This window comes from Beauveria bassiana, assembly GCF_000280675.1.
Source record: "Beauveria bassiana ARSEF 2860 unplaced genomic scaffold BBA_S00015, whole genome shotgun sequence".
NCBI lineage: Eukaryota > Fungi > Ascomycota > Sordariomycetes > Hypocreales > Cordycipitaceae > Beauveria > Beauveria bassiana.
The window spans coordinates 338,512-359,660 of record NW_007930850.1 but is presented as its reverse complement, the minus strand read 5'-3'; the positions used below and the strand labels follow the sequence as shown (position 1 = coordinate 359,660).

Below are 21,149 nucleotides of genomic sequence, written 5' to 3'. Positions count from 1 at the left end.
AACCTGTGATCTCTCCTCCTTTCTGTATGGGCGTTTGCTCAGTCAGTCCCTACCTACTAGCCGGCGAGTACCACCAGTTCTTCGTTTTTCATCAGCTTCAGATGTTTGCGGAGCAGGAAAATGCACTGCTCCTGAACCACCCAAAAATCATTTCTCCTGCCTTCAAACGTATTTGACAGATGATCCAAGCCGTAAATTGCAGCGCATAGCTCCTGTTCGCCGGGATTTCTCCGTGCCAATCATAGCACGCGAATTCCACGCCAAACCGGGACTCCAAAAAAATCTCATGACATGCTAGAACTCCTTTGAACCCGCCCCATTTTCGCGGCGGAAAACCTTTGGACAGCTCGTCTCTCGTCATTCTGTACTACCAATCCACCTTTTCTTCCCCTCCTCGTCTGGACCAAAAACAGCACTTTGCAATTCAGCAGTCGAAACGTTTCGTTTCTTTCCTTTCTTGTCAGTCTCCTATCACACGAATCTGACGGGAGCGATGGCGTCAAGGATCGGCCCGCGCACCGTTAAGGATGCTACGAGATTCACCTCGACGATACCGCACGCCACATCAAAGACGGCCGCGCCAGTATCTCCCTCCGTCAGTGCCGCGACACCCAGACCTTCGAGAGTTCCCGGCGAGACGCCCGAGCAGCGCGTCAAGCGACTGCGCCTCGCGCACCTCGCCGCGCAAAAGGCCCAGATCAGTCAGACGGACCGCATCGTCGACGCCTCCCGACGACTTCTCGACGTGGCTCACCGCTGGACCATAGGCGGCATTGTCGTCTTTACTGGTAAGCCTTCCTCCCCCCCGCCCTCCCCGAGGCCGCTTTTCATCCAAGCAGTGTTCGCCTCGGTGGCAAATAGTCAGGAAACTAATGGGTGGCGATCGTAGCTGTTGCCGGCGTTGTCAGCATATACTCGGTATGGGATATGCTGCGATATAATCGCGCCCGCCGCGCCGAGTGGGCCGAAGCCCAGAAGAAACTCGAGTCGGACGAGCTCGCCACCGCGCGCCTGGCGTACCTCAAGGGCACGGCGACCGAGGACCAGATTGCGCTCGTCGAGGCGGCCAACCGCGAGGCCGAGGAAAAGGGCATCCGCCTGCCACCCCTCATCGCGCCCCCCGAGCACCGCACGCATTTCGAGGAGCACCTCAAGCCCACGCTGCAGGGCGACGGCGGCAGCGGTGGCAAGGAGCCCGCTGCTGGAAAGGGCGTGTTTGGCGTGCTCTCCGGCGTTTTTGGCAGCGGTGACGGTGGCAAGGAGGAGTCACCCGCTACTGGGGCTGTTCAAGCTGCGGCCCAGCAAGTAGAGGCTGTCGAGTCCACGACCAACAGCGCATGGGACAGGGAGCTGGAGAACCAGCGCAAGGGAGGCAGCCTGGATCAGCTGGGTCTCGCGGGTGCTTCCGGCGAGCAGACTTCTACTAAGAAAGGATGGTGGCCTTGGTAACTGCGCTTTGAGTCTATGACGGGGCCAGAAAAATGAACAGCATCAGCTTCATTGTTTACTTGGGATCGAAGTCGAGAGGCCGATATGTATGTACGTGATAAGAGGGAAGGCTTGTCAAACTGTAACATAAACTGTAGATGGGTCGAGCATTAGACGGCGTCATGGAGTCTTTTTTGGTATGTACGATAGATGAATCTCTCATCCTCACATCTGCACAATCAAACAAAATGCACAACAGCAAAATTGTGAGCACATAAAGAGTGAATCACTGTAATAAATTCATGCAGAACGCTCTGCTAATGGGCCCAGATTGACTGTAGTCAGAAGGCCCTTCTAAACAACGCTGCGAGTCGACACTGCGATCTCGAGAATCTAATGATGGTGGCGAAGAGTGCAGTAACCCAATATAACAAGAAAAATGTTTCGCTGAGAGATCATCGACTGCTGAGGAAAATATAATAAAACGCTTCAATCCGTTAAAATGCAATTAGAAACAATCAGCCGCGTCCCACTCGAGTAACATCGTGAAGGCGTCTCGTGGGCAAAGTTTAAGTGTACAGCTCCTTGAATGGAGAAGGTTCAGACTGTTTGCGAGTCAAACAGGGGAAAGAGATGTATATCCAGGGAGGAATCGCTTGAATCGTGTCGATCAAGCGCCCTGCGGGCTTCCAGGGGGGGTTCGAGAGCTCTCTCCGCCGGATTGGTGGTTGACCGGTCCTCAGATGACGATCGGTATCTGCTTCGCCAAGCAGCGAAGCTTTTGTCGCTTCTGCGACCACGATAATGGTCTCACCGCACTATCCCATATCTGCTGTTCTGTGTGAGGATCTGCGATGAAGCTTTTCCCTTTCTAGGAGATTATGATGTGATTAAAGTGACCAGGCACCTTGTCTCGGCATTTGTCGCAGTCGGACCTGTACCCTATACTGAAGCTGCGCTTCATGCCTGGCTGCCATGTCCATGTATTCACAGTGTGTCGGCTCCGAGTATGACCCTTTCGGTGAGAGGTTGGCGAGTCCGGATCACCCTCTCCGTCGTCGGACGCGGTCGGTCGCTGGATCTCGACGTCCATCATGGCATTTGGGTGTTCCATTGCCTGGAGCGCGGTCAAGTGTCCGGGAGAATGCGCCATGCAATCTTCTGATTCCGATATTGGAGAAGGCAGCCTTCTATCATTCTGCATCTGCCAATTTCGGTCCTGCGGTGCGTCGCATTGTGCGCAGGGTTGATCCGCAAGTCCGACTTGGTGGTGGCCCATGTTGGCGATGCCTCGGCGTCCAGCGGCAGCGGATGAATTGGCCCACTGTTGGCCTCGAAGCTGGCCGACAAAGCTAGGTTGAATCGGCGTAGGTATACGGCCAGTTACGGCGTCGGGCTGCAGATAGCTTGGTATTGCGGACTGCATCTCGACAGATTCCATCGTGGCCATTTGCTGGTCGTGTGAACTTGAATTTTGCCAAATTGTATAGTCGGAAGCTGTAGCAAAGTCTGTCTCACCCATGCTTGAAGCCATCATTGTGGGAGAAGACATGTTCTGCTGCATCGTCACTGACATTGGTGAGGTGCGAACAGGAAGGCATTGAACACGTTTCTAGAGACGTTGTCAGCATGGCGAGTCTGGGACGTTTGCAACAAGGTGCGTCGTCGGCTTACAGCGCGGTGTTCAGAAAACCCAGCAGGCCCATTGGCCAAATCAGCCTCGTCACGGTGCCTCTTCCGGCCAGTTTCCATCATGTCGGTATGCTGCTGGGTAGCAAACATGTTGGCTGAGATGCCGGTCGCACGCGGCCGGGCAAGACGAATTGCAGCGACGAATTGCAGCGACGAGTGTTTCGTCTTGTACGGCGAGTCAAGGCTAGCGTAGTATTTATGCAGCCGCGTGCAGAAAGTGCAGCAAGTGCAGGACGCGTGTGGGCAGGTGGCTGTGACTAGAGTGCTGCTGCGGCACAGTCGTGAAGCGACGTCGGTAGCTCGTATTTGTTGCAACGGGAGGGGGTGGATTTGCTTTTGCTGAGCGAGCGTTCTCGGGGTATCTTGGGTCGGCTGGACAGAAGGGAGTGGAAAAAAAAGAACAAAGTACAGAAGAGATGACTTATGATGTGATGTGAGCAGAACGTTTAGTGGAGGATCAATACTCGAGCCTGAAATCGAGGAGAGCAGGCCGTTAAGGAGCGGGGGGAAGAGGCGGGAGAGGCAGGCGGAGAGCGAGAAGGCGATGGTTGGTAAGGGACCAACCACTGCGACCAGGTGGCAATGACGGAGAGGGGACCCTAAGGCATTGGCTATTAATCACAACGGCAACCTCGAAGCAGAGAGACTAAAAGTACGTGAGGGATATAAATTAAGAGAGAATCTGGGGTGAGGTTTTTTTTGTTAGAAAAAACTCACCCTCAAGAGTCGCGTTGTTGAATATGTTTGTCTGAGGCGCACCCTCTCAAGGTGCCAGAGGCGGAGAACGTTGTGGCTTGATGAGTGGCTGTGGCTCAGCCTTTCCTTGTTACCCTGAACTGGTATATCAACGCGACTTCGTCGTTTTTGTGAAGTAATGCTGTGCGATGGAGGCTTGGTACGGTGTAGAAGATGAATATCTGTCATCATAATTTCTCGACGCATTTATCAAACAAGTTCGAGTTCATCCGGCCATGACACATGATTCATGGGTACAGTTGCAGTCCAAGCTTGTCAGACCGGCGACACCTACTTGCCACCCGAGTTGTCTGGCACTGGCACACTGGTTGACTGGTAGTTTAGTTGGCTGTTGCAACCATTCTGGGACATGCAGCGACCAGGCTGTAGAAAAATCAACTCAGCTCATGTGCAGTCCATGATGGCTGCAGACCCTCGCATATTGTCTCTCGAAGCACCAATGGTACTGGTTGGTAGATTCTTGGCTGGTGGCTGGCAAGATGGCCGTTTGGCAGTGCATATTCATGCTTGCGAATAACTATCCAGCTGGGAGATGGCGACCGACCAGGCTCTGACCGATACTTGGAACTTTCTGCATCTGTCTAGCTACGCAGAGGCGGAGAGACGACATTGAAGGCGGCACAGCAGGCTGCATGACTCTCCGGCTTTATGCTACAAATTGCACGCTCATCGTTGATAATCAGCATCCATAGGTACAGGAATATAGTCCCGACAGATCCTGGTCCATAGCGCGCGGTGCTGAAGAACGCCACATGCTGTGAACTTCCCGACAGTCGACCGCGAAACTGTACTTGGCAGGGCAGGCTGGCAGGGTTAGTTCGAGTAAGCATTGCGACCAAACCCGTTTGTGAGATTGATTTGGGACGCTAGTTATCCGCACTTTGGTGTTTGGGATGCACTTATGGAGCCTGCCTTATTCGTCTCGATTATTTATTCTCCCAATGCCGCTGGCGTACCCGCATCTGACGTATTACTTCCGAGTTATTACATCCACAGGTTCCAGCGGCTGCACGCACCCATCAGCCCATGTACCACATCGCGTCTGAATAATGCACCTTTACCTCTTGTCGCTCCAAGGGCATCCCGCACTTGTTTACTCGAGGGCCCAGAAACTGACTTGTAGGTACCAGGACGAATGCGCTCATTCCAGGGATGCAAGCTCCATTACTCGTCTACAACAAACGTTCCGACTCTGGATTCGGTGGCTCCCAGTGGCCCTCAGTGGGATTCCGCTGACCTTTGAATGGCTCGTGGTGCTTCCAGGCTATTCCAGCGCTCTTCAGTGGCTGTCTCGGGCTGGTGGGGTACGCCTTTCCTTGCGACATCGACAACTTTTGGAGCTAAAAAAAACATTTTTTCTTTCCAAAAAAAAAGGGACCCAGAATCCCCAAAAATTTAGCATTTATTAGGCGCACTTGTACTACATCCGAACCTCGCAGATCTGACTCACGTAGACGACCTCCGCATCTTTATAATTTCCTTCTTCTTAATTGGCTTCACGGCACTCCGTACATCTTGCAACCTCTCATTCTTTCAGCTGACATTACCTCCGTCCTGCAGCCTGGTCGACCAAGGGCTCCGCTGTGTGCATATTTGTCTCGGAATCATCTGCAATTGCCCCAAATCTGCACTCGCCGATTTACGGATACCCAATTACCCAAACATATATCTATAGACTTGCCAGTCGCCTCCAAGCACAAAAAATCTCAGAATATGTCGTCTACAAGTCTTTTCGGCATGGCTGCCGATGACACCCGGAGTGAGTCGTCTTTTTCACAAACTGCATCGCTTTTCTCGGCCAAGTACAGCCGTCTTTACGTCCGGCGCGGGGCAGTACGACCCCTCGATATTTTTCGCCCAAGCTGACCGCCACCCTTCTTCGCCCAATTTCGTGTATAACTATGCAATTACATTTTACTGACAAGTTCAAAAGTTCTGGGACAGGATCCCCTCATTCCTCCCGCCCTTCTCACAACCGAGATTCCTTTGACCGACAATGCCACCAAGACCGTTCTCAAGGGCCGCAATGACGCCGCCGACATTGTCCTAGGCCGCAGCGACCGTCTGCTGGTTGTCGTCGGTCCTTGCTCTATCCACGATCCCCCTATGGCCCACGAGTATGCCGCTCGCCTCAAGGCCCTCGCCGATAAGCTCTCCGGCGACCTCTGCATCGTCATGCGCGCATACCTAGAGAAGCCCAGAACCACCGTTGGCTGGAAGGGTCTGATCAATGATCCCAGCATTGACAACTCCTTCGAGATTAACAAGGGACTTCGCGTCTCTCGCCAGCTCTTTGTCGATCTGACAAATAACGGCATGCCCATTGCCAGTGAAATGCTCGACACCATCTCTCCCCAGTTCCTTGCCGACTGCATCTCTGTCGGCGCCATTGGTGCCCGTACCACCGAGTCCCAGCTTCATCGTGAACTGGCCTCTGGCCTGTCCTTCCCCGTCGGATTCAAGAACGGCACTGATGGCAACCTCGGCGTTGCCATTGACGCCATTGGTGCTGCCGCTGCCAAGCACCACTTTATGGGTGTCACCAAGCAGGGCCTGGCCGCCATTACTCGTACAAAAGGCAACGAGCACGGCTTCGTCATTCTGCGTGGCGGTACCTATGGCCCTAACTTTGACAAGGAGAGTGTGCAGGCTGCCAAGAAGACCCTGGAGGAGAAGAAGCAAAAAATGGCCATCATGATTGACTGCTCACACGGTATGTGTCCCGGTCAAGATACTGCATCTATTTCATGGACTAATACTAACGCGCTACGCAAAAGGCAACTCGCAAAAGAATCACAACAACCAGCCCAAGGTTGCCAAGGTTGTCGGTGACCAATTGAGGGAGGGTGAAAAGGCCATTATTGGTGTCATGATCGAGTCCAACATCAACGAAGGCAACCAAAAAGTTCCGGCCGAGGGCCCCTCTGCTCTCAAGCCTGGTGTAAGCATAACAGATGCCTGCATTCACTGGGAGGACACAGTGACTGTCCTCGAAGACCTCGCCGAGGCTGTCCGCACCCGCAGACAAGTAAATGGCAGCTCCGCCTAGACAAAAAGTTGACTACGAGAATTGTTTGCATGAGTCATTTGAAAAATGAAAGGTCACGGCACTCGAAAGTGAGACCAGTAGCGGATAGATTCCGCTTTTTACATATAAGAAATCTGTACCATCTAGAAGATGGAGAGTGTAATTTATTGGACAGAGAGCCAATTCGCTATAGCCTATATACACTCATGAGTACCTTGTATTCGATTTACATAACTTCGTGCGAAAATCCTGAAACGCCACTTAACGTAGATTGTAACAATATATGCATTGTCTTTCCTCACTGGCCGGGAGAAACGGGAGCGTACCCCATATTCTGATGAGCAAACGTACGATGCTCTCGCCACTGGGTTAAGCGATTGTAACCAGTCCAGCCAAGCAGTCCGACGGTCCCTAAAATGAAGACCCAAACAATAATCTTGTCCTTGTTACTGTCACGCTGGAAACACATTGTAAATACATCATCTTCGGTCGCATCCTTGCAAAACGGAATGCCCTGCTTGAGACAAAACGCCTTTGTACACTCGGTGCATGATGTCGAAGCCGATCGCGGCGCGACAGCCAGGCTTTCGCTCGAGGGTACGTCTACCGTATCGAAGAATGGAGATGATCGTCTCGACTGGTGTTCTGGCCCAAGAGGAATGATGGTGCTATTCTTGAAGCATGTGCATTTGCAAAAGGTTGGCGCAGCTAAGGCCGAGCTGTTAGAAAGCAAGCTTTGGGCATGGACAGGTGAGGGTGCGGCACTTACAAGATGCGGCAGCTAGAGAAATGAGCGCTGCAAATAGAAGCGCAAGGATATATATTCGCGCCATTCTTCTGTGAATTGTCGCCCATGAACTTGTGACGGATGGCGCGTTCAAGATGATGTCCTGTACCTAGGGGCCAGCGACGTACCTTGTCCTGTGGGTCAGCACTGTAACGCATGCCACCATCTGGTTGGCTCAATTGACCCTTGTGCCAAAAAAGTTGTCCCAGCTTTGGCGCACTTCAGGAGCCATTGCCTTCATCCACCTCTTTTTCTCCCCTTCGAAGAAGGAAAACTCAACACAGCCGCCAATATGAAGTCGGCAATGCCCCGGATCTCGTGGGTTAGGGGCGTCAAGTCCCTGCACCGTGCGAGCTCAGCCGTCTCGCGCAGGACCGTCGCCGTCGCCACTCGCTCCATCTCGACGACGCCCGCGCCGCGCAACACAGAGATCCCCGAGGACTCTATCCTCACCCGGCTCCCTCCTACCCACGCCCTCGACAACAAGGATACCACCGACCGGCGCCCTCTAGCCGTGCGCCACTCGCGGCTACCGTTCCCCGCGAGCCGCAACGAGGCCGCGACGCCCAAGGAAGTGAGCGCCGCGGACCCGGTGTACGAGCCGGCCACGTCGCTCGAAGACCTCGCGGAGGCGGGCACACTGAGCGAGTGGTGGGACCAGCCGGGCCACTGGAGCGAGCTGGATGAGTTCACGGCGTTTGCGAGCGCGGAGAAGGTCACAGATAAAGCCGCCATTGCGGTGTACTACCGCAGAGCGCTCGTCGAGGTACTGGTCCTGCAGGAGACGGGCGCGCTGGGAGAATGGGCTACGCAAAAGTGGGCAGAGGGCTCGCGCGAGGACATGGATGCTGCGCTCGCTGTGGAGATTGTGGCCCAAGAAGGCGGTGCGGTGCTCAAGGGCGAGGTGGCTGCTGTTGCGAACAGCTTGAAGCAGGTGTCCGAGGTCTCGGAGGAGGTTGCGCGACCGGAGAGAATCTCTAGTGAAGAAGCTGCTGAGATGATCAAGACGTGGGACTCCTCATGGAAGGACATTGCCGTCAATGATCAGATGAAGTTTGCCGTACGTATTACCGGATCGAATTGTCGCGCCTACACTCCATTGCTAACTTGCGTAATAGCTCCGCAAACGACTATACCAGCTCACCGGCAACATGATCCCCGACGCCAAGCTCGGCGCCGCGACCACGGTCGGCCACCTCATCACCCTGACGGCCAAGCAGCCCAAGCCGCAGCGGCTGGCCGAGATTCTGCAAAAGACGGAGGAGCTCCAGCGGCTGGCCAACGTCAAGTTGCACGACCGCCGCGTCAGCTCCATCGACAGGGAAGTGGCTGTCGGCCGCTGGAAGCTGATTGAGGCTGAGCTGGCCAAGAGGGACTTGCCCATCACGGGCCAGCCCGATGTGTCGGGAAATAGAGAGAGGGAACACCTCCTGGGGAGGATATAAAAAAAAAGAGAGGAAAGAGGGCGGCACGGGAGACGACTGTAAGCTGAAGAGTATGCTTGGAAAGCATGCTGTGTATAATGTAGAACAAATCTACAATTGTCAAAGTACAATGTGGAAACAGTTAAATGGTCGATAATGGCTACTGTGGTTGTCACTACTACTCAACGTGCACTCTCGCAATGACACACGTATATCGCTGACCAACCAGCAATTTCAAACATTGAGAGTACAAATATGCAGGCTTTGAAAGACCATTGCAGTCTACACGAGTGATAATGCGCAAATAATGTTGTGCTCCCCATATTCCCTTAGAGATGCCGAGGAGGAGCGAGCACAACAGAAAAGAAGGAGGCGGGAAGTTGGTCGCTCACCAGTGGCCTAGAATGGACGCGCTATTCTATTTTTCACTCGCGTTACTTAACACTTCTAATTACCAAGATCCCGCTACGAATGTTTTGTCGGAGTAGCCCGCCGGTATTAGGAAGCAGGCTCAGCACTAAGAAATGTTCATAGCGAATGCAAGTGTAAGGAATGATCAATTTTGTGCTGCGTGAGTTTTGTCTAAGCTTGAAATATCTGTTAATCTACATTGCTCCTTTCTTTTATATAGTGCCGCTCTAAGAGCACGCGTTGGCGGCCGCGGTAGGAACGGGGTGGAAGGTGGTGATGGGGTCGACGATCTTGTTCTGGGTGCCGTTGACGCCCAGGTTTAACCAGGCGACGATGCCGTCCTCAAGCTTGTCACCGACGAGCTCGTACTGAAGGTACGGGTAGCCGCCGGCCTCGAGGTCGCCCTGGAGGAACTCGTCCTCGGAGTTCAACGTCTTGGCCTGCTCGTTGGTGTTGTATGGCGTCAGCTCCTCGACCTTGTCGATGAGGTCCTGGTCAAAGTACATTTGCCCAACGTGCGAGGCGTGCGCGTCGATGATGGTGTTGTTGGGCAAGACAGTCGCGTTCGGGTGCGTCAGCACGTGAATGTGAGCGGTGCGGCCCACGTAGTGACCCGGGAAGATGGTCTCAAAGTGCACTGAGCCATCATCGTCCGACTTCTGAATGCCGCGCAGCCACGTCAGGCCCCAGGTCTCCTCAAAGGTGTCGTTGCGGTCCTCAAAGCCCTCCTGCACGACGCCGCCATAGACACCGGTCGAGTTGGCCTCTGCAGGGAAGGAAAAAGGTTAGTGTTGGTCTGGAGAGACAGAGGTGTTGGTCGGGGGTGGGGAAACATACGCCAAACATCAACCCACGAGCCAGCAAGGGGTTTGCAAGTGTTGACGTCGATGAAAGAAATGTCTAGGTGAATGGGGACACCGGTCTGGTCCTCGGTAATGTTGGAGCGGATAGACTCGCCGGCCACATCTGTGTGTACGTCTTTAGCAAGTCAACCGAACATGGCATCTTAGCGGTACGTACAGTAAGGTCCCAGGATTTCCTCGGGGGACAGAACACACGAGGCGTTTTTCTTGGCAATACTTGCCTGGCTCACATCGGCATCGTAGCTGCGGACGGCGTGGTGCTCATCGCGGGCGACGAGGCCGCGCTTCACCCGCATGCCATGGATGGTGTTCTGGCGGCGCTGGATGGAGCGCTTCGTGACACCCAGGGCGTCGAGCGTGTCGCTGCAGTGATCCAGGTTGGAGACATTGTCCTTGAGGAACTCGCGGCGCTTCATGGCTTCCTTGTGGTGGTCCTCACCAGGGTGGCCGGCCACCAGAGGGATTGAAGCGAGGCCGAGGGCCAGAGAGAGAATAGAGGTATACATGACTTTTAATGTGGCAGAAAAGAAGGGGCAAAGATCTAAAAGGATTCTAGAAAGAGTGCTGAAGAATTCGAAGCTGCTTGTTCTGTTCGATTTCAAGACGGAGCTGGGCTCATGGCTTATATACTGAACTCTTGACGAAGTCGACAACCCAGACTAGGCAGAAAGAAGCAGGTCAACATCTCATCCGCGGCAAAATCTCCTGACTCGTCGCACGACGGTAGCATCTAACAAGATAGCTGAGCCGGCGGCAACTAGATTCGTTGTCGATGGAGGCTCCGCGTTTGGTTTCCGGCAATTTAGCTTGGGCGTGGTCCTCGAACAGCAGCTCCATCTTTGGAGGGTCAACATCCACACAACAAGAAAAGAACTATAAACCGAAGCATGAGCAAGAATAGCCCGACTGCCTCAACGGGCCAATGAGAACAGACGCAATCTAATCATGTAAACGGTCATCCCACAGAGGCGGCTGGGCGTTGGCAGAGTTACATGATGCAGCGATGCCTGTCTTGACTGGTGACAAGGTAGGCTAAGCGGGGAACGGACGAGCAAGAAGTAGATGCGCATTGGTAATCCAGGATCGGAGCATTCTAATTTGCGGATCACAGAGGTTCCATCAGCATGAATGTGAACTTTTGTGTCTTCGGCATTCGCACACCCCCATTGTGATCACTGATCGAGCTGTTCAAGGTCGAGCTAGGCCACCCCCGGGTTTTCATGACTAGTTCGCAGATGCCTAATTTGGGTGGACAGGCGATGATTTGTGAAACATATCGCTGCCCAGATCGCCGACGGTAACAGTATAGGTACGATTTCCGATATTTGAATCATTGAGAGGCGTCGGGCGCAATTCGCATTGCCAGTACAAGGGTCCTGCGCCCAGCCTTCCTTCTCCTTCTCCTTCCCTCTCTCCTTTCCGCTCCCCTCTCCCCCCCCCCTCAACTACTCACGACTTGCAGAGTTTCCTCCGGCTGGCGTATTGGCGCATGGCAGGTTGATCCATATTTCAAGACCACGATGTAACGCCAAAAGTATGCTGGATAAATCCATAAATGTATGTTTCAAGGGCGCTTGCGTGTACGCGTGGAAGGTGAAGAACCATTCGGAAGATACGGAAATTGAATACCGCCGCTCCATATTAGACTCCAGAATCGCATGGCCCAGCTTGCATGTGCTGAAGATTCTCCAGATAATTAGTCTAGAAGTCGTCACCGGATGCTTGGTATTGAGTGATTTCGACGAAGTAAGTATCCTTTTCAAAAATTATGCATGAACTGAACGCTGAGGTAAGCTAGCTGTAAGAGGTAGGTGGCTTGAAAGTGGCGTTGCCAGTTGGCATTGGGGGACTTTTAATCATGATCATAATCTTGGTCTGATGTATCCTTTACACATTGATTGCGCTAAATAGCTGCGCATAGGGTATTAAATGGTTGACTGGCCAATAGTAGGCAGTGAAATAATAAGCAATCTACATGTATATATATATGCATTATTACGAACCCTGCTGTTAACTATGCCTACCACAACGTACACCCTGCCCTCAACTGGCGTGGCTTGTCCAGGTGAGCGCCTCCCGATGCTGGGGGTGGAAGGGGCGTGCCGCACCACCAACTTTTGCGCGGGTGCGGACGACAGACGATTGGTAGATCAGATATGCTACTTGATGGGGATCCCCTTGTTTATCTGTGACATCTAGCCCGGAGGATAAAAAAGACGCAGCGACGGGGAAAATCTCAAACAACGGGGAGACCCATTTCGGGCTATTGCGTCAATGGGACCGTTATGTCACAGTTTTCATAGTTGTGTGTATAAAGAAAACAAAGAGGATAATGGCGGAAACGGGATATTCCGCCGAAAGGCTATACAATAATAGAAGCGTCATCCGGAATACTTGAGTTTTGTAGTGCGGCAACCGGGAAGACTATTGCGTGTCGAGTCACGTCACAGCTAGGGGGAGGGGGAGGGGGGGGGGGGGCGGCGTGGACGACATCTTGCGTAAAGGGAGATGATCGCAATAGCCGCAAGGTGGCTTTCTAGATTTTGCCGGACGAGGCGCAGAATAACGATGATCTCGTTCTTGCCGTTTTCTACCTCCGTCCGGCCTCGAACAACAACTGGCACATCGCATACGACGCAGTAGCTTGGCAGCCTATTCTGGACGGATTCCAAGGCAAGCTAGTAGTTATGGCGAAACCGTATGGCTCAGCGGCGAGCGCTCCAGCAAACAGAATTAAGGTTGGGCGATGCATATCACGGAGCAAAAATCGTTGCTAGCGTACGGCCTACGTCAACGGGACTCCAGCTGCATCGACCGTGCGCAGAAGGTGAAAAGAAGGAATCAGCTGAGTTAACAATGACCATTGTGTTCCGTGAACTATGCCTCTTGGCACGTACGGTGAATTGAATTTGCCGTCTCGAATGGCAGTCGGTCCCAGAGTCTTAATTAATTGCAGACATGCGGAAAAAAGGTGAAGCCGTGGTACGACAGCTGTGACGCACGCTTGCTGCGAGGGGGTGCTCTCGGGCCTGCCTCTGCGTTTCGGCTTGTGCTTACTCCGTGGACAAGGTCTCCCGGGACGTCTTTTCTTCCTTCATTTTGGCTGAGCTTGGCACAACTTGGTCTGGCGAGACATGTGTGCTTCTGTCTACCTTGACCATGGCACATAGATCGGACGTGCGTTGTCTCGCGCTGCTGCCATCTCAAGCTGGTCAAAGATTACCCCTCGTGCGCACCACGTGAACAAAATAGGATTTATTCTGCTGTAACACTCTAATGTTTGATTTGTCCTGTGCCCTGGTCACTTTGATCTGTTCCAAAGAAGAACACGCCCGTGATGTTTCCGTGGCAGCGGCGAGACAATTGGCAAAAATGACATTTTCTCTGAAGCCGTAGGCCTTTGCGACATCATCTACGTTGAAATGAGACCAGTGACCAAGAATCTACTGTTCGCCTTGCTGGTGGCCAGCGTATCTGGTACATTACAGATCGAGTGTGGTACCTCGACAGTCGGGGGGCGCAGTCGGCTGTCAGATTTGCTCATGCGGCATCCAGCCTCACAGTACAAGACGTTTTGCGGGCCGACGTCGCCGCAGCTGGAGACTTGGCAGAGCGAGCAGCCCTGCGAAGATGGGCTGCTCTTCGTGACGCCTGGTGAGGCGGCCGAGAGACCAACGACAGAGAACGAGGCAGACGTGGAGGGGCCAGCCATTTTTCGATCCAACGGCGACCTGGTGTGGACGCAGGATGGATGGGGCCGGACGCGCGATTTGAAGGTGCAATCAGTTGGCGATCGAAGCTACATGACATTTTGGCACGACGAAAGTAGTCGCCATGCTGGAGGAGGGTCATATGTCGTGGTGAGTTGTCGCACCGTACTGGGCGCGACGCGCGAACGAGGCAGCTAATGATGACGTTCAATTGATGGTAGCTGGACCAATCCTACGAAATGGTCAAGGAGTTGAGACCCGTGGGCGAAATTTCGTCACGGCCCGTCGAGCTTAAGCTGACGGATGATGGAACGGCGATTATGGTAATGCATAATGCCACGCAGGTACACAACCCGTTAGAAAGCTTGCAGAATGGGTGGATCAACGACGCAATCATCCAAGAGATTGACATGACATCGAATGAACTCGTTTTCGAATGGAGAGCCTCGCATCACTTCAATGTTACGATGAGCCAGGCTCCTACTGAGAATCAGGGCCGCACTCCCGAGACGGCGTTTGATTTTTTCCACGCGACAGGCATCGATCTCGACCACAAAGGCGACTACGTCATTTCGTCACGCAACATGTGCAACGCCGTAGCGCTGCGCCGCGGTCACGGCAACGTGCTGTGGGTGCTGGGCGGCAGGCTCAACTCGTTCGAGGACGCTTCCGAGGGGGAAGCCGCAGCCATGATTTCCAGCCAGGGCATCCAATGGTACGGCGACTCGACACTGCTGCTGCTGGACAGCGGGCACGTGCCAGACATGGAGGGCTGGCCCGGACGGCGGAGCAATGCGCGCAGGATTCATATCAACACGACGACTAACACGGCGGCGCTGCTGCGGATGTACAGTACGCCTGCTGCGGAGACATCGCGTCATTCCAAGGGCACTGTGCAGCGCCTGCGCAACGGCAACGTGTTTGCGGGCTGGGGCGACGACAACCCTTTGGCAGCCACATATACCGAGTATTCAGAGGACGGACAGGTGCTATGCGCAGCACATTTCCGGGAGGCGACCGTCGCCTCGGCCAAGTTCTGGAAAACGACTAGCGGCGGCGGCGGACGCGTGGTGTCCAAATACTCCTGGACAGGCACACCGGCGGCGCAGCCGGTGATTGTGGTACGACCGCAGGAGGGCGCGCTGTACGTGAGCTGGAACGGCGACACGCAGACGACGGCGTGGCTGCTGCGCAGCAACAACACGGAGCGCGGCGATGGAAGCCTGGGCGCGCTCTGCGTGGTGGACAGAGCAGGATTCGAAGCACGTATCCCGATCCCGCGCGACGTCGGCGAGGTGATTGAGATCATGGGCGTCGACGACCGCGGGCGGACGCTGGTTCGGTCGGAGCTGATCTGGAGCGAAGGGGCGAGCGGCACGTGGTCAACGCAGCGGATGCTGAAGGCTTCGACGGACGAGGATGTATTCGTAGAGCCATCGCCGTCATGGCAGCAACGAGTGTCAGCGGGACGGCATTGTCGGTTGAAGCGGGCGCTGCTGGGTCTTGGGCTGAGTGTGGCTGCGTTGTTATGTCGTCGAAGGATTCAGTGGAAGAGGTTGCGGGAGGCTGAATGGCGGTATCCGCGGCAGATGGTGATGAAGGGAGAAAAGAGCGCGGTTTACGCGGCATGAAATTTTGGTAGCTTTGATTTCTGGATGATTGTTTACGGTAGTTTTGGAGCGAGCGCACTGATTAGAGTGATTCCTGAATTATCGCTACTAGTAGGTAGTTACTCTTTACATTGATCTGCATTGTTACGCACAAAGACCGCAGCCACGTTGGCTCGTTGACTCGTAATTGGTGATGACGGCCCACAAGTGACATGTTTAGTTGTTATCGGTTACGCATACTGCATGCAGCAAAAGACTGACGCAATCAGAGAGGACGTCCGACTAGTCACAAGATGATGACGGAGGATTTCCTATCATTATCCAAATTCAGATTACGGCGATTCCTTTTGTCTCTGAAGGATTCCTTGTGTGTTGGTGTGCGTGGCGTGTTGGCGCTGGAACCCCGCGGGCAGGCAGCGGCGAGGGGCCGAAAAAGGTTAAGGTTTCTTTCAGGTGGCGTGGGTCAGGGAAGCCGCCACCGCGAAAAGCACGCAGCGCTTTCGTCTTTCGTCAGAATCGGGGAGCTGGAGCCGCACAAAAGACGCAGGAATTGGGGTATATAAATACGAGGCGAGTTCCCTTGGGTTACTGCCAGATCTCAACCATCAGGCTCAGATACAATCTCGATTTCATACACACAAACCTCTTTAACAACACCAACACTTTACCACCCCAACCAACCAACCTTCAACATGAACGGCAACTGTGGATGCAATGGCTCTGCCTCGGCCTGCAACTGCGGCTCTAGCTGTACGTTTTGAGACCTTGCTAGAAATAAGCACGAAACGAAATACTGACTGGATTTCAGGCACCTGCACTGGCTGCAAATAAATTGCGCGACTGGTAGTGATGCCGACAGCGAATAATTCGATATATCAATATACCCAGGGGACGAGTCACGACGATGAAACGACGATAGCAGCGGCATCTATGCATGTAGTATAGAGTCGGAGAAATATAAAACAGTTCAGATTAATTTTTGAGTCAATATGCACTGTGATGTTATGTCGCGGAGGGCCAGTCCTGGAACCAGATTTGTGCCGGATACACAGATTCGTCGCAAACAGTGATGTATGTACGACACTAGCTAGTAATTGAGAGGACATCTATCTTGGCTCGGCCAGGGTTATTTATCTTGGTTTGGCCAAGGGTATTATCTTGGTTTGGTCAAGGCCATCTGTCTTGGCTTGGCCAAGGATAATCATCTGCCAAAGATCTGTCAAAATTAAGCAAATGTCTCTACGCAACTCTGTTTGAACGGGGTTCATTCCAATCTGCTGCTGCATCAAACGGCTTCCCTCCGACACTGTTGCGTCGCATGCAATCAGCATCGATCGAGGTTGGGGCATCTTCAAGTCCATCCGGAAGATGGGTTCCTGGCACGTGTAACTAGGTACCTAGGTCGGTTTGCTACCTACCTTAGGTAGGTAAGTAAAAGGCATGTTTACGCAACCTGTTCGGAGTAGTGGCTCTAACAACTCGGGCCCACTGTCGGCTACGGCAAAGGCTGCTGAGATCCAGTGGGAAAAGAGGAATTAGAATGCACAAATCGTGCTCGGCTACGTATACGCAATCGCTGATGTCTTGTACCTGAGAGCTATTTTTACAATAGTCGTTATTTCACTAGCTGCATGTAATTAATCTCTAGTTAGTACTGAGCCTGTCGCTCACGTGTCTGTCCGTCTACCTAACTGTGCGCCTAATAATTAAGCCACCCCGCACTTTGCTTGGTTTGGCCTCGGCTCAAAGCTTCTTGCCAACAGCCAGCTGCCAGCTGCCAGGCTGCCAGCTCTCGTCCGTTTGCTAACGTTGCCGTTTGCTTTCTGTAGGTAGTCTCGCCTCGCCACTTTAGTCACTGACCAGCCACGGCACCCGGGGCCAACTCTTGATCCCGTGCTCAACCACAGCCGACCACAATTTCCCCAGACTCTCTCTTTCTCTCTAGAGTTCATCGACGTTGGCACAGCTTCCATCAAATCTGCGACGTCTTCATGCATTTTAGCTGCTGCCTCGCCTATTCCTCCCTCTTGACCCCCTCTTATTACCCGCTCCTCCCGCGCCGTGTTCCAGCAACCCCAGTGGTGCGCGGTCGATGACGTCCTGAGACTTATTGCGCCTGACCACCTCAAGCCCCTCTGAATGGCTGCCTTTGTGAGTTGTCCCTGCTTGTCCCTGCACTCTGTTACGCCACTAGTCTTCAAGATCGCTGCGCCCTGTTCTACCGATTGGCGAAGTCTTCAACTTCTACTTTTGCACAAATCCATCTCCTGTGTTCGGGCGCATCCGAAGTAGCTTCGGATCGCCATCTGCCCTGTCAGAGCTTAGCCGAGCTACCTGTCGCGCACTTCACGCCCGTGATTCTACGTGCGTGGCAAGCTTGAAATCGTATTCCTTGAAATGCGCCGACAACTCGAAATCGCACATCATCTTTTACAAGTACCAACGCTAATACAACGTCCCCCGATCCCAGGAGCCACACTGGCCGCCTGCCGCAGCCATGTCTGCTCATGACGACGACTCCATGGTGTCCGGCTCGCCCGCCCTTCTGGACGAGAGCTTTGTAGCTCCGCCTACTTACGCCGCATTCTCTCCCGTGACCCTATCTGCCAACACGCCCTCGAGATCCTCCCGCCGCTCAACTGTACTTGTTCATCAGAAGAGCCCGCTGTTGCTGGCCACTCCACCCCAGATCACGCGCGCTCTCGCTTATAGCCACCCCTTTCTTCTACCGTTTAATACCTTTGTTGGTCTGTTGACATGGAGCACCGGCGACCCATGGCAGAGCTTCCTGTTTGTCTGCAGTTTTTGGTTCCTTGTTCTCTATGGCGACACCATTTTGCTGAGGGCCGGCCCTGTCGCAGTCGGCGTCGGTATCATCGTTGCCATGTACGGTCGTCGCTACAGCCCACTTAGCAGCAGCGGCTGGCGTAAACCTGTCAAGCTCGATAAGAAAAAGAAGTCTACTACGGCACAGTTTTCGAATACTGATGCCGCGGCTGGCAGCTCGCATGCTGCGGTCAAGCCGAGCAAACAAGCGGATGGCAGCACCAAACACCAAAAGACATTGGACGAAATTGTTGAGACTCTGAAAGAGTTAACCGGCCGCTGTAACGCTTTGATGGAACCGCTGCTTGAAATGACCGATTTTCTTAGCACTCAGCGCACCGCCACGAGTGCCACTACCAAGCCTGCCTTGACCGCAATGTTTATGCGCCTTCTCATTGTCACTCCCTTCTGGTTTGCGCTCACAATGCCGCCTTTGAGAGTTATTACCGTCCGCCGGGTCGTTCTCATTGTTGGCACAATCATGCTTACCTGGCATGCTCGTCCAATGCGCGTCTGCAGGGCTATCCTCTGGCGAAGTCTAACTGTCCGTCGTTTAGCTGCCGCCGTTACAGGACTTCGCTTCGACACCCCTGTGAAGAATGCCGCCGCCGCTCAACTGAAAGCTGCTCAAAGTCGCGGTCACCGCCGCAATGATAGCTCACGGAGCGCAAAAAGTGCCGGCGTCAAGTTTACTTTTATCATTTACGAAAACCAAAGACGTTGGATTGGTCTGGGATGGACAAATAGTCTGTTTGCGTACGAAAGGGCTGCGTGGACCGATGAGCATAACAACTCGCTTCCTTCCAAGGACGAATTTGAGCTGCCACACGCTGAGGACGGAAGCCGTATGCAGTGGCAATGGGCTGAAGGTAGTCGATGGCGCGTGGATGGTGCTGCAGACGAAAATGGGGCCGTGGATTATGACGGCACCGCCGGCCGCAACGGTTGGATATACTACGATACCAAGGTAAGGACATCAGCAGTCTCAACTGAGTTTGTGCATTAACGACTCGTAGTGGAACAATGGACGCCGAGGAGTTGATGGCTGGGGCAAGTGGACAAGACGGCGCAAGTGGTACCGAGATGCCGAGCTTGTCGAAGTCGAAAAACACAATCGTCGCCAAGCCACTACTAAAGACAGTGCTTCGCTGCACAGCAAATCAGACTCTGCCTCCTTGGCCAACGTTCCAGTCATTGTCGAAGAGAAAAGCGCTGAAGATGCCAATGCCAAGCTAATCGACGATAATGCATCCGTATACTCGACCTCTTCGAAATCGTCATTTTGGCCTCCGATATTACGGAGGCGCGCCACAGATCGAACTGCCGCTGACAAGGAAAAGGAAAAGAGGGAAGCGCGCGGCAAGCGTGCGACCGAAAGACAAGACAGCGGGCCGGATACCAGTGGCTTGGGCATCGAAGTGGAAATGGAGCTTCAACGACAAGGCAAAGATGGAGGCCAATGGGGTATTGGTGATGATGCCAGGATGAACCTAGAATGAGATATGATACGTCTATTCATGACCATGTACATTGTATGTCATTGCACGCTACTCTGAAAGCCTTTTCAGCTAATGCAGGGCTGAGAAAAGAAGAACATTGAGCGTGATACGCGTCTTAAAAAAAGGTGTTCCCCATGCCTTTGCCGAATTTTAGAATAAGCTGGAAACGTTGCCGAGAAAATGGGCCTTATAACCAAAGATACTCTCACTTCCGTGAACTCGAAAAGCTCAAAGTCCGCCGTTGACTTCCTATGGCTGAGCTACTAAGTATCCCAGAAACAGTCCGCAAAGGAGTCTCTCTCCCTCTCGGCATTCGTCAGCCCGGTATCCCGCCTTTCCTGGTATCCGCGAAATGGGATACTTCGATAAAACCGCAGCCCGCCTTGATCTGCCCAGCCCGGCGCCAGCGGCGCATGCATCAGGATGACCTGCTGCCCGTAAAATTTGTTGTGAAATCTGAGCAGGCAGCTAAAGTCTTCGAGGAACGACATCTCCGAGTTCACGTTCCACTCAGGCCGCGCGCGGTCAAACGGCCGCCACTGCGCGAGCAAGTGCTCGCTCATGCCGAGGATGAAGTCGCGCAGCACCCGCAAGAGCACCGTCGTCACGCCGCCGCGCACCACCGTCACGGTGTCATCGGGCCGCGCCCACGGTGGTGGGTGCAATCCCGCGAGGTGCGTATGCAGCGCGTACAATTCCCGCAGCTGCTTGTGTAGATCACCGAAGCCGGCGCGCGCGGCGCGCGGCATGCGGTGCACGTCGGCGCACACCTCCTGTATGTGCCGCACTGTCCAATAGGGCGGGCTCACGGCACCGCCGGCGCGTAGCGCCTCCACCTCGACGATGCGCTCGCGCTTATAGGCCTCCCGGATGGTGCCCTCCTCGTCACAAGGCACGAGCTCGACGGCCGAGGGGCTCCAGAACGGGTGGGCGGGGGTGGCCGACTGCACGCGAAGATGAGACACAGTCCGCGCGAGGGGGCTGATGGTGGACGAAAGCGGAGCGGTCGGGGCGGGGGAAGGAAACGGAACCGGGACCGCGATTTGTGAGGGGAATAGAAGAGGAGGCGGAAGCGAAAAGACGAACTGTGAAGGATAGGGGTGAGAAGTCGGACT

The 21,149-nt window shown here is 53.9% G+C and overlaps 8 protein-coding genes across 8 annotated transcripts in view; 5 read left to right on the top strand and 3 right to left on the bottom strand.

The window, feature by feature from the left end:
- Positions 1 to 493: 493 nt before the first annotated feature.
- Positions 494 to 1,763, top strand: BBA_05693 (uncharacterized protein; the record flags this gene model as incomplete). Its single annotated transcript, XM_008600790.1, has 5 exons — positions 494 to 788; positions 890 to 1,445; positions 1,521 to 1,539; positions 1,587 to 1,625; positions 1,737 to 1,763. 5 exons carry the CDS (start codon positions 494 to 496, stop codon positions 1,761 to 1,763), a joined length of 936 nt encoding a protein of 311 aa, XP_008599012.1.
- Positions 1,764 to 2,299: 536 nt separating this feature from the next.
- Positions 2,300 to 3,210, bottom strand: BBA_05692 (uncharacterized protein; the record flags this gene model as incomplete). The annotated part of the gene is made up of 2 exons (XM_008600789.1): positions 2,300 to 3,040; positions 3,103 to 3,210. The coding sequence occupies 2 exons, from the start codon at positions 3,208 to 3,210 to the stop codon at positions 2,300 to 2,302; spliced, it is 849 nt and encodes a 282-aa protein (XP_008599011.1).
- Positions 3,211 to 5,589: 2,379 nt separating this feature from the next.
- BBA_05691 (phospho-2-dehydro-3-deoxyheptonate aldolase) lies at positions 5,590 to 6,925 on the top strand (the record flags this gene model as incomplete). The annotated part of the gene is made up of 3 exons (XM_008600788.1): positions 5,590 to 5,635; positions 5,810 to 6,589; positions 6,654 to 6,925. The coding sequence occupies 3 exons, from the start codon at positions 5,590 to 5,592 to the stop codon at positions 6,923 to 6,925; spliced, it is 1,098 nt and encodes a 365-aa protein (XP_008599010.1).
- A 1,058-nt stretch (positions 6,926 to 7,983) lies between these two features.
- Positions 7,984 to 9,136, top strand: BBA_05690 (uncharacterized protein; the record flags this gene model as incomplete). Its single annotated transcript, XM_008600787.1, has 2 exons — positions 7,984 to 8,751; positions 8,810 to 9,136. 2 exons carry the CDS (start codon positions 7,984 to 7,986, stop codon positions 9,134 to 9,136), a joined length of 1,095 nt encoding a protein of 364 aa, XP_008599009.1.
- A 617-nt stretch (positions 9,137 to 9,753) lies between these two features.
- Positions 9,754 to 10,895, bottom strand: BBA_05689 (extracellular dioxygenase; the record flags this gene model as incomplete). The annotated part of the gene is made up of 3 exons (XM_008600786.1): positions 9,754 to 10,292; positions 10,364 to 10,492; positions 10,547 to 10,895. The coding sequence occupies 3 exons, from the start codon at positions 10,893 to 10,895 to the stop codon at positions 9,754 to 9,756; spliced, it is 1,017 nt and encodes a 338-aa protein (XP_008599008.1).
- Positions 10,896 to 13,931: 3,036 nt separating this feature from the next.
- On the top strand, positions 13,932 to 15,730 carry BBA_05688 (Arylsulfotransferase-like protein; the record flags this gene model as incomplete). The annotated part of the gene is made up of 2 exons (XM_008600785.1): positions 13,932 to 14,249; positions 14,321 to 15,730. The coding sequence occupies 2 exons, from the start codon at positions 13,932 to 13,934 to the stop codon at positions 15,728 to 15,730; spliced, it is 1,728 nt and encodes a 575-aa protein (XP_008599007.1).
- A 2,476-nt stretch (positions 15,731 to 18,206) lies between these two features.
- Positions 18,207 to 20,034, top strand: BBA_05687 (integral peroxisomal membrane peroxin; the record flags this gene model as incomplete). The annotated part of the gene is made up of 2 exons (XM_008600784.1): positions 18,207 to 19,502; positions 19,552 to 20,034. 2 exons carry the CDS (start codon positions 18,207 to 18,209, stop codon positions 20,032 to 20,034), a joined length of 1,779 nt encoding a protein of 592 aa, XP_008599006.1.
- A 263-nt stretch (positions 20,035 to 20,297) lies between these two features.
- BBA_05686 (AMP-binding enzyme) overlaps positions 20,298 to 21,149 on the bottom strand; it is a gene marked incomplete at both ends in the record, with an annotated part of 5,772 nt that continues 4,920 nt past the window's right edge. The window contains one exon of the mRNA XM_008600783.1: positions 20,298 to 21,119. Coding sequence (XP_008599005.1) covers positions 20,298 to 21,119 — 822 coding nt within the window. The remainder of the gene's footprint in view (positions 21,120 to 21,149) is intronic.